The following is a 12,989-nucleotide window of genomic DNA, read 5'->3' as shown; positions in this document are numbered from 1 at the left end:
ATTAGAGAAAAAAATAGAAAGAAGATTAATTTAGTGGATTGAAACTGTTCCCTCAGGTACTGATGAATAATTGAAGTCAAACTAGGAAAAACACTGGAAGACTTGATTGAACTATGGGCTGTATCATTTCACGGTAGAGCTTCTAATAGATTTTAAGAACTTGAAGAAGAGAGAAACCGTCCCAGGTTCAATGACACAATGTTGGGGAAGGTCACATATAGAGTTATGGACCACAGAATGGTGTTGATGGAAGAAGAATGCCTTGGACCAGGCAGGGATGCCAAATATAGGTTTTACAATTTCTGCAAGACAACACAGATAATTCTCTTTCTCAGGGAACAAGCAAAAAATGCCTCAGTGCAACAAAGTACCATCACCATAGTTCCCTGAGCATGTCCCCCCATACATCATATAGCCACATATAGTTTGGCAATACAATTAGGATCAAACAAGTAGGCCATTGGAGTAGAATAGTTCAGATGTTTAATACTAATCATGGTGAATCTTCAATAAAGTCGACAGCAGTTGTTTTATATTCAATCGGTTGACCACATCCCCCCAACTTTATTTATTTTGGTCAAGGATCAGCGTTTTCTAGTCCTTGGGAGACACTGCAATAGTTCACTCCCTCTGTGTTGAGGACTTCGAGGTTTATATCACATATCCCATATGTGTGTGTTCAACCAGCCTGAGGTCAATTGAATTTAAGAAAAATTTTTCATCAAATACCAGGTCAGGGCCAAAGTCTAGTCATTTTTAAACTGTAGATCTAAATTTTTACAAAAATACCACAAACCGACATTTTTCATCCTCTGATTTTAAGTATTCTGCAGACTTTTGAGAATGCTCAGCCACCAAGCCTATGTTCATCACTCTAACCACACTTCAGTGTCTAAATGTGTAGGTCAGACTTCTGTGACCTGTTCTTCCAATGCATGTCAGGATCATTCAGGAGAAGCCAGTATGCAGAATTGAACGGTTAAGTCCTTTTGAATTTAATTAGTTATTTAACATTAAAGTAATACTTGGAGACAATTTGTATTAGCAAAATGATACATTTTTGGACTCAGTAGTACATTTTCTGGCATAGGAATTCTTGAGGAAAGGGAATATGGACCTGAACCAGCACATCTGATATCAAATAGAATGTGTGCATACCAAACATGATCATGAATGTCAGCAATAGTCATGTTTGACTATACTATCCCAGGATAATTATTACTAGACCATCTTCTCACTTGCTTAGTCTGTATAATAATTTACATGATGGGCTCCTCACATCTCAGTTGCTGTTGTCCGAATACACTCAACACAGTATTGATGTAGCACTGGAGTAATGTACCAGGAAAACTAGGTTGTGAGGGATTGACTGAGGAAGTAGGGCAATACATGCTTGTTATTAAGATTATGTGTAAAGCTAAGATTGGTGTACTGGGTGATAGCTTTAATTTGGAAAATTTCATGGTACAGAATCCAAGAATGTCCACCAAGATTGGCAAAGAAAAGAAAAGACAGAGAGAGAGAAAAAAAAAAGTACTAGCAGAAGCAGAATCTAAGGCTGATTTAGACACAAGGAAGTAGGAAGGAGGCAGTGAGGATTTTAAGTAAGAAACTAGGAATAAATTTCAGTACCAGAAAATAAAATGATGGCCACAGAAAAATAGCAGTATAAATGATAACAACTGAGAGACCACTGTTGGGTTTGAGTCTTAACTGTGTAAATACACAGATTTTCTGATATTGTTGTTCAAATACATCTCCTGATATTATTATTTCAAAGGGTAGCATGGTATTGGTGTAGATGCAGACAAATTCTCTAACAAGACTGAGAAAAAAAAAACAAGACCTAAATTGAATCCCATGTGAGCAAAAATCTGATGTAAGAAAGAACAGCCATTTCAGATAGAGAATGGGTAGATTATTTTAAAATGTTGCTGATGTAGTTAGAATTCATTACAAAAAAATGTAATTTATCCCTACTTCATACAATTCTAAAATATCAATCCCAGATGGTTCAGGGACTAAAATAGTAAAGGCAAAACATCATGCTATTTTTTTAAAAGCCTAGAAAAACATATTTATAATTTTTTGAAATATGAGAAAATTGGGAAAACTAGATGTGAAAAATTCAAACCATGAATTTAAAAGTTGATTTATTGCATTGACTGAAGTATTATTAGACCTCCTAAAGAGATATAAAAAAGAAGCCAGAAACTTGTGAACGCTGTTTATAACACAGATAAGTAACAAGAGACTAGTTGTAAAAAAAAAAAAAAAAAAAAAAAAAAAACTGAAAAACAAGAGGAAGCATTTGACCATTTGGCAGAAGAATGGGCCGAAAAACAGAAGCTAGAAGCAAGCTTAAAAAAAGAAAAGTGCAAATGACCTGCAAACATTTCCAAATGTTGAACTTCTAAGCAATAATGGAATTTTACATAAACTCAGAAAAGGATACTATATATTCATACCAGATTGGAATAAAGTGGGAGATATGATCATATGATGATGATGAATGGAGCAATACAAACTTGCATACACTAGTGATGTGAATGTAAAATTTTGGAGAAAACTATAGCATTTATATACTGAACTCAAACATGGACACATGACATGGCCCAGCGAGTTCACCTTCTAAGAACACTTTTGCACATGTTTGTAGTCAAATTATTTATACTAGCACAAAATTAGTCATGACCTAGATTCCATCAACAGTAGAACAGATAATATATAGAATTTTTACACAATGGAATCTTATATAGCAGTTCAAAGTGATCAATGACAGCTACTCCTATCAACAAGTCTACCTCTCTCTCTCTCTCTCTCTCTCTCTCTCTCTCTCTCTCTCTCTCTCTCTCTCACTCTTTTCTCAGCCTTCTGTGTAGTTGGAATTATATTTGTACACTACCATGCCTGGCCATTTCAATGTTTTGAAAAAAAATGAGAAAAATTAAGCCATATAATCTAATTTATACAAATTTGTTCACTAATCAATATAATTTAATTCATATAAAATTATCCTACCTCTATTTAGAGACAAATACATGTAATACAAAATTGTATAAAGAAATATTTTTGTGAAATTAATGTCAAGAGTAACTCCAGGATGAAAAGAGTTATTATGTACAACAATGGTGGGGTAAGTCAGAAGTTTCCAAAGGTCTTGATAGCATTCTATTTCTTAAGCTTGTAGGGGATACACACGTTAGCATTCATTATCACCATTCACTAAGATATGCACAAATGTCATGTGCCTTTAATTTATATAATATTTTTTCACTATGAAACAAGTTTAAAAATAGAGAGTGAGAAGACAGAAGTGCTGGGGTGGAGTGGAGAAGCTCTCTAGAGGCTGCATGGAACAGGGAGGGAGCAGGGAGTTGAAAGATGTGGTGGTTTGTGGATACAGAGTATTCATGCTTTTGAGATGATGTGAACATATCAGGAAAGGTGAGAACTGATGAGGTAGCAGATAGGAGCAACCTTGCAAGAACAATGACCTTGAGTAGATACAAGGAGGTGGGACCCAGGGTGCAGATGGAAGGATACATACTAAATAGCTGCAGGGACTGATTATCCTTTAAAACTAGAAAGAGGATGGGTATATGCTAGTGAGGTGGTAGAAAATCAAGGTAGCCTGTACTTATTTTCTCTATGAATTTCTCAAAGGCAGCTTCCCTTTATGTTGCTGGATTTGGACAGTTTGAGGAAAGAGTTGAATTTGTGAGCATGTTGTCAAGGGGAAGAGGAAAACAACTTCACTAGGTCTGGAAGAATATTGTTGGCCAGTGCTGAACATTCCCATGAGTGTTCTGATTGACATTTGAAGCAAGGTTGGCAACGCGGTTAGGGTCTTTCTCCAGGTCGAATGGCTGCTTAGGCAACTAGCAAAAAATACATTGGGTATTTTGCCAGATAACTTCAGCCCCCACAAAGTTATGCTGAAGTTCTAACTCTGTACCTGCAGTCATAACTTTATTTTAAAATAGGGTCTTTACAAAGTTAAGCTGTGGTCATATTAAATTGGAATGGGCCTTAAATCTGATGACTGGTGTCTTTATAAGAAGAGGAAATTTTTGAAACATATACACATGTAGAGATAGAACAGCAGTGTCAACAAAAGAAAGAAATCAGAGCCATGGCAGACAGAGAAATGCCAAGGATTGCTGGCAATCACCAGAAACTTGCCAGGCACAAAGAGAATCCACCCTACTGCCTTCAGAGGGAGCTTCAGAGGGCCATGCCAAGGTCTTGATTTTGTACTTCTACCCTGCAGAGCCTCAAAAAAAAATCCACCCAGCATCTTAAAGGCAGCCCCAGAAATGAATACAGAAGATGACTATGAATACTAAACAGAAGTGAGTGATCTAACCACAGGTCATTTAATCAAGCTTGGTTAGAAGTAAAGACAGAACATGAGGAAGATCTTGAGTGGTAGGAAAGTGATAAGATTGAAGGAATCACAGTATTGATGGGATCAGATACTATTTAGAGGGAGTTCTTTAGTAAGTGAAATGTGAAGACATGCAACAGTACCAGGGAACAGGATTTTTGAAATCAAGTTTTGACCATAATGGAAAAGTCCAAGTGTATATTTGCGGTAGTCATCAGAGAAGTGGGGTTTCTGGTTTTCTCAAGTGAGGAGCTCAAGGAAGTGAGAGCTCATGTGGTTGCATGCATCATGTATAACAGTGACTCCTAATTCTGTTAAATATTAGAAGTGTTTGAAAGTCATATAAGTATACCAATACCCAGGACTCACCCCAGGGTCATTAATTCAGGCTCTGTATCTCACCTCAGACATCTGAATAGAATAGACTTATCAAAATTCTCTAGCACATTCTAATATACATTTAGCTTTGAGAATGATTCTTAATTAAATCTCACAATAGCAGTAGTGTAGAGAAGGGTAGTGATGTGCAAAATTATTCAATGAATGAAAGGATATGCAGCTAGATTGGTTGACAACAACAATAAAGAGGTTTAGAGCCTGCTATGATTTGATAGCTTGTACTTTAGAAGAACTGGGATCTGGAGGAAACAAGGAGATGACAATCTATGGAAAGGACTAAGAAGCCAACAGGGTTAAGTGTATACCCCTTCCAGATGCCTTAATATGTGGAGCATGGAAAAATAAATGTTCTTTATTTTAAAAGATTGTAGGGACACAACATCTTTGGAGAGATAGGGCTTGATTTATAGATAGAATATAGGGAGCATATTAAGAAGCTGAAAATATAGGGACAAGTACTGCTAATGGACGAAGGGGACAGTGGAAGGGCTTTGGAAAGAGATAAAGTTTTGGAGAGAAATACAGAGCCATAAATTCTCTTTTCTGCTGGAGAGCTCATGGTAGACCTGAGGCAAACAGGAGTAAAGATCACTGTAGGATTGACCTGAGCAGATTCTTAGAGGAAGTTTGGTAATCAGCTTCCAAAATATGGTCCAGTTCAGCAGCAAAACCATCACCTGGGAACTAGTTAGAAAGGCGAATTCTTAGAACATGCCCAGAGTTACCATCTCAATTTCCTGGACCTGCCCCTGTATTTTAAAAGCCCTCCATGATGATTCTGATGCATGCAGAAGCAAAGAACGACTGTCAAAGTCACCTGGAAGATATAAAATACTAAGAGGTCTGCTGGGTCCTGGAGCTCACAGTCTTGAGGCAGCATGAAGAAGAGGATATTTATATGACTTCTTTTGTAGGCTTAATTTATTCTCTTGTGGCATCTGATACTGTGGTATTAAAAGCTGAAGTTATTGAATGCCTCTTTTAAATCTCTGATCTCTTTCATAGCCCAAGGCATTGTGGTATAGCAAAGAAAAGGGTGTGATGGTGCCCACTTTTTTTTTTCATAGCCTCAGCTATGGTGATATGGGTGACAGGGGACAAATACAAATGCCAACAAAAATAAAAATAAAACATATGATCGAGGGAACAACTTCACATAATAAAAATGTTTGTAAAATGTGTAAATAAAGCTTTGTAAAAATTCACTACCTCATCATTATTTTTTCTGTTTTTCACGTGAACTATAGAAAATGCCACCTTTTCAATTAGTTTACCTAAATTTGTGATTATATAGAATTTTTTAAGAGAACATTCTTTTGTATGTACTCAAAGATTAACTAGAATCCAGGTTTCAGTTTCTTAAATGAAATCAACCGTTCCTTTAATATAGGTAACTTCTTGTCTTTATTTTATACCACAACTCGTTTTGCTATTGATAGTTGACCTGAATAATCAATCATGGCAACAACAGGATTCCTTAGGAATTGAAAATTTCCTTACCATTGAAACTGTATTATTGGTCTACTGTAAGCACTTGTGTTTTATGATATGATAAAGTAAATGATCACTTTGATCACATTTCTATGCTATAAAATGTCTTATTAGCAATAAAGATTAAATTATACATTGCACTATTTAGTCAGGAAATGATCATTTATGTCCTTCTTATTAATATTAAAACATGGAATGCTGTGACAATTAAGTGATCCAAACAATGTTGTGTTTGTATCTGGCATTGATTCGCAGTAGAATAAAATTATACTTAAGTACTTTCAAAAAAAAAGAAAAAAAAAAGAAATGCCTCCTTTAATTACCTTTGATATTAATTCCAATATTTTGTAGTATAATCAACATTTCAGATTATATCTTTAGGGAAGCTCTTATCTTCCCTGCAAGATATTTTGAGAAATCCTTAAAAAATGGCCTTTTAAATTCTCTTTCTCTTTCTTTTTGAAAGCAACATTCAAATGAAATTTTCTGTAATATTATGGCTCATAATTTAGAATGTAAAGTTAACTGATAGAGGTCATATCATGTTGACTATTTCCATAACTAAACAAGCAAGGAAGACTTTCCAAGTTCTCATTCCTAAAAATCCATATACCACCTACATTTAGCTGTAAACTAATTCTTTAGTATTCCATTGTATTTTGGGTAACAAGCCACCTTGTTTTTAATGATCACTACTTATTATATAAGAAAATTACTTAATATCACAGAGCTGTACCTTGAAAGGAAATTTCTGTAGTAATCTTCAAGAATGTCAATATGTTAAAAACCAAAGCCTACAAGCTCTTGGGAGTTAGCCTTTCTTTGCAGCTTGCTTTGCTCTCGGGTGCCATATATTTGGATTGTTGTCTTCTTGTCTGACTTACAGTACTATGTCATATTGATCTGTATCTCCAATATCCATTTCTCTCACTCCTTTAATATCTGAATTTGCAGAAATTGAACGAGGCAAAGAAGAGGTTGGTGCTGCTTCAACTAAGAAAGGTAAATGCAGCTAAACAAACAGATGTCATGACTGTAACTAATTTATGCTACATTTTCTATGTATATGGCATAGTGCTTAATGAAGAATTTCATTGATTTTACCATTTTATTGATACAGAAACTCATTTTGCACAAGATTTGTAGCATCTATGTTATCAAGGCTTTGTTTTTAGTTGTTCTAATGCTAGTCCTTTTTTTTCCCTCAAAGTCATAAATTAATGCTACCCTAATTATAGTCAAATTGCAAGTTATCTTTTGGAAACTTGTGGAAATGAAACTACATAAAATCAGTAGGATTCCAGTCATCTCCATGGATCATTCAAATTCAATATACTGCCTTAAGAGGTTAGGGCCTGAACAAATGAAATTTTGGCTAACAAACTCACATGAAAAATATTCACTTTGTACAAGAATAATATGACATTAGGAAATGTAGTCCATGAGATGCTGACTTGGAGCTATTTTGCTTTAAGAAATACATTGGGACATTTGGAGTGAAATCAATAATGTATACAATGTCTTTAAACTTATCTCAAGAGAAAATTTAATAGACTATCCTTAATATATATATATATATATATATTCTCTCTCTCTCTCTGTCTCCCCAACCCACACAAACTTATACACATATTTCACCAAAATGATATAATATTTCTAAAAATCTATTCTATTGCATATACTATATAAAGAGTACAAGCCAGTTATGATGGTGCACTCTTGCAATTCCAGCAAATTGGGAAGCTGAAGAAGAAGGATTGCAAAGTCAAAGCCAGTTTCAGCAAACTAGAAAAGTCATACTTCAAAATAAAATTCTAAAAAGTGTTGGGGATGGCTAGGCATGATAGCACATGCCTATAATCCCAGTGACTTGGGAGGCTGAGGCATAAGGATCCCAATTTCAAAGCCAGTCTCAACAATTTAGTAAGGTCCTAAGCAGCTTAATGAGACCATGTTTCAAAAAATAAATAAATAAATAAATAAATAAGGGCTGGGGTTATTGCTCAGTGGCTAAGCACCAATGGGTTCAATACCCAGTACCAAAAAAAAGATGGTTGGGAATGTATCTCAGTGGTATGGTATACCTGGGTTCAATCTCTAGTACAGGAAAAAGAATATAATAGAGACCATGTATCATAACGGTAGAAATCTATAAAATATATATGACATTTATCTGTATGTTCAAACTCAGATTATATATCTAAGTGTAAGCATTACATGAATGTAAGCATTTACTTAAATTTATATATCCTTTAATGTTTACATATATTATGTATTTAAATATTCATGTATTATGAATATCAATTTATTTATATATCAATGGATATATAAATTCATAAATATTTGTCTAAGAGAAGGCAACAAAAATTAAATAAAGCATTGTGAGGTGATAATTATAAGCAATTGAACTATTAAAATCAATGGGTGTTCTTTTTCCCATACAGCTCTATTATTCTGACTATACATCAGGCAGGAATAAGGCCTGTTTTATAATCATTTAATTTCCTAATAACCTAATATGTGTGATGTCAGTGATCACAGCACATGATTCATTGATATCATTTTACTCTAAGTGTAGAGTCATGCATTTATTAGAAATCCATATTAATATATTTTCTTTTGTGGTGTTATATTCTGAAATTAACCTTGCTCAATTAAGTAGAATGTGAGTAAAAGCTGGTTACTTTAGAATGGGAAATGCCATGGTATTATGGAAAGGCAAAGGGTCATAATATGGAGTCAGAAAAAGTCATTAATCTAGGCAGAATAGAAGGGCACACGGCCCTATTAAGTGGCTATAAGGCCTTGGCATTGATATATATGTTGAGAGTGAGAACAAAAATAGGGCCAAATTATGTTCAAAATTTATGGTCAAGGGTAAGACCTAATGGAGGTCCAAACAACAGTAGGTAGTTTTCTTTGGGAATTAGATTTCAGATACTGAGACTTAGGAAATCCCTGATTGTGGAAGATGATCAAGAGATAGTTAAAAAACAAAGATTGAACTGCTTCAAAGTAGCTGCTTCAGTACAGTGTGAATAACTTTCAGTCTGAGTGTTTAGGTATTAATACAAGCACACATTGTTTGAAGTTCAGTCATGTCAAATTGGAGTGAATTGACAGACAGAATTGAAATTGAACAATCAACTCCTGAAATCACAAGGGTCTTTGAGGAGAATAGTTCCTGAGTTTGAAGTGTGGGCAAATATTCTGGTTGAGGTTAAGAAGAACTACTTGCTAGATTTAGAGGGAAAAATAATCTGTTTATAAACACAAATCATTGGAACCAATTATATTTCCTCTAGTTAAGCTCAAATATCATGCCTTAATTCTGAATTTAAATATGGTTGTTCATAATTTGCCTAAGTATAACATGAACAGAAACAAACATTTCTTATCATAAATGTTTTGAAACTCAGATAGGGCTTTGTCATTTTGACAAGTTACAAGCAAGAGCTAAAGGAAATTGTCCTCCTTGGTGAGCTAGTATGTACATTCCCTGTACCTGCACTGTGAGCTACCCATGAAAATATGTATTGCTTTCATCATGAATTTAGTATCCAGCTCCCAACTCAACAACACTTAATGTGCCTTACAGAATATCCATTTTCTAGTCTTTTACAAGTAATCAGAATATGAAAGTAATTTCAGAGTTATTTTTGTTACTAAGAAAATTGGAAAATTATTCTACTAAGTTACAGCTTGAACTAAGAACGGTGTGCAGCAATAAGTGGAATTACTGATTTTGCAGTTGTTTAAAAATTTTAAACAATTATATAAATTGTTTCATCTTAAACCTATTTTTAAAAAGTATAGACTATTTTTTTGGAGCTACATAGGACCTAATTATCAATATGATATTATTGTATTTGTTCTACACTTTGCAATTTTCTATTATTTTCACCTTCATTTAACATATATTTATGATTATATACTATGTGGAAAATCAAAAAATATGAATTAAATAATATTTTTCTTGAGCAATTGAACAGACTGGGAAAAGAAAAATATTAAGTCATTAAGTTGGCTCCAATTTTTACTATCAATTGGAAGTTTTCTTTATAACTGTTGCTCAAGGATTAAAGCTTGGGGTAGCAAAATAAATTTTAAAAATGTGACTTAGAAGTTTAAAAATTATTCTGACATGGGAATATTAAAAGTGACAAAGTGGCATATAGGTAAATCTTACAAAATGATAGTGTGACAAGGGATTGTAAAGATGTCTTGGACTTTGGTAACAGAGAAATGCTAGGTGGTAAGAATTTGCAGGATGTGTATGAGGAAGTCTCAAGTCTTAAGATGAGGCTACTGCCCCTTCCATGCCCCTGGCTAATGCTGATGGCATTTTCCTTGATGAACTTTGGACTATTCCAGTCCTTACAAAGCTAGATTTCTCCATGGCTTTTACCAACTTTTCTTTCTGATGTTGGTTTTGTATTACAACATGATGTTCTAGTTCTCTCCATGTTTTCTTTTTTTTTTAATTTATTTCTTACATACATGACAATAGTGGAGTATATTACAATCATAATTATCCATTCACAGCACAAGTTTTTGTAACTCTCTATATAAAGTATGTTCAAACCAAATTATTCCATTATACATGAGCTCTCTTATTATTTTTTTTGCATTGCAATTCTTAATACACCTTTATACTACAATTTATCATATCTCTGTTTGTATATAAGATATGTTGACACCAAATTCACATCTTCATACATGTATTTTGAATAATGATGAGTTTTATGTAACTTCTTTGTATTTATTTACTTTGATTCCCATTTTTGTTGGTGTACCTCAGATTCCATAACAACTCTGAGCTTATTCTTTACCCTCTTCTTGTGATAAATATATACATATATATGATAAGCTGTCAAGATTAAGATTCTGTCCTTTATCTTGAAGATCCTAATCCTGTGACCACTTCAGAACTTCATGATGAATTACAGGCTTACATGTTCAACTTCCCAATAAACACCTTCAAATTCAACCTGTATTAACCTAAACTCCTCAATCCTTTTTTCCTGAGTTGCTTTCTGTTTTCTATCCTTCACCTCACTAGAAATCTAGCTATTATCTTTCCTCTCTCTTTGCACCATCTGTTTATTCAAAGAATCTCAAAGTTCTGCTGAGTTTATTCCCTAAAGAGTTCTTGAATATATTTTCTCTTATAATCGTTACTACATCACAAGTCCAGCATTGATTATCTTGCACCTGAATCATTATAAGACCTCACTAGTGCCCTTACATCTTAATAATTATGCCAGAAGAACCCCCAAAGCCATAGTAAATTATCCAAGCCATAATACTGAATAAACCACTCTTTATTTAATAATTTCCTCTCTCCAGTTTCCCATAAGTTCAATTTATTAAAATGCAAATAGAATCTCCCAATATCTGATTTCTATATCCTTTTCCAAATTTATCTTTCAGACATGCCCTGTTTTGTATGTTACAATAATACTCATATTTGCTCATATTTCCAAATATATAAGATATAAGATTTAGGAAGTATAGGACAGATGGCCTCATGAACACATTGTATAGTTCTCATAATCTGAGAATTGATGAAAAGAACCTCCCTTCCAGAAAAAGGACTGATGCAATACCTTTCTTTATAATTATTGATTCATTCCACTGTTTCCATCATTGACATTTCTAAATATTATATTTAAAATCTGAATAAAAATTTGATAAATAATATTCTTTCTTATATCCTTAGAAATAGTGGCTCCTTCATCTAAAGCTATAGGCCTACCTCCAGGAAGTAATATATAAGTGTCACATGAGGACATTTCAGCTAATGAGCATATGACAGCCTTCATGGGTGAGGCAGGGCAAGAAAGGAGAGATGCAAATGCTATGAGAGATTTGCATTTCTAAGGAAAATTCTGGAGAGAAATAAAGAAAAAAATGCCTGGAACTCTAGAAAACCAACTTTTCCATCACCCTGTTAGGTCAGGCCTAGCCCTAATCCAAGTATCACAATCTATGGATGGAAGTTGTGGTACTTTTTTTCCTTTAAGTTAGTTGTCTCTCTGAAGTAGTGCAATATAAACTGACCTGGCTCTCCCTCTTTCTTTCTGTTCTCTTCCTTCCTACTCTTCTTTCCTTCTTTTCTCTCCTACCTAAAATAAACCCCTTCAAATGAAGATCAAAAAATATATACATTTCTTCTCACAACAGCAAAGGAGGTTTCAGGTATCCTGTAGTATAGAAAGAGAAATTGATTAAGATCTTCTTTTGTTTCCAGGCCATTAAAAAATTCCCTCACTTAGATGAGCTGTTTATTCCCAAAGTTTATTCTCCATAGAATTAGGCTTCATGAATTTTACATTAGAACCATGAATGAAAGAATCAACATTTAATGCAAAATGTCATCTTTTCTGTACAGATAATCAGCATTTTCAGTGACCTTTTCTAAGTAACAAAAATAGTGCTTTAGGAAAGTAGTGTCTCTATTTAATAGAAATGCTAGGAATTATTAATCCATCACTGAAAAGAAAATTTGGTCTTTATGGTTAAATAACTTTCAACTGTTTTCTGAGAGTCAGTCTTCAAATGATTAAAATAAAATAATAATTAAATATATATGCATGTATTTGTATTATTCTACACATTTATAATAGGTCTTCTGAATAAGTAAATTTGCATAAGAATGCACACCCATGTGTACCCATGCAACTCTGTTAAAATTGATTATGAATTG

General features: G+C 33.9%; 1 protein-coding gene across 7 annotated transcripts in view; it reads left to right on the top strand.

Annotated features, from left to right (window-relative positions):
* Positions 1-12,989, top strand: part of TRDN (triadin) — a 400,855-nt gene that overhangs the window by 259,329 nt on the left and 128,537 nt on the right. For all 7 annotated transcript variants that reach the window (XM_081295982.1, XM_081295978.1, XM_081295980.1 and 4 more), the window contains one exon: positions 7,235-7,282. In XM_081295982.1, coding sequence (XP_081152108.1) covers positions 7,235-7,282 — 48 coding nt within the window. The remainder of the gene's footprint in view (positions 1-7,234; positions 7,283-12,989) is intronic.

This window comes from Spermophilus citellus, assembly GCF_964194105.1.
Source record: "Spermophilus citellus genome assembly, chromosome: 5".
Taxonomy (NCBI): Eukaryota; Metazoa; Chordata; class Mammalia; order Rodentia; family Sciuridae; genus Spermophilus; species Spermophilus citellus.
The sequence above is the reverse complement of the archived record's forward strand: the minus strand, read 5'-3'. Positions and strand labels throughout refer to the sequence as shown.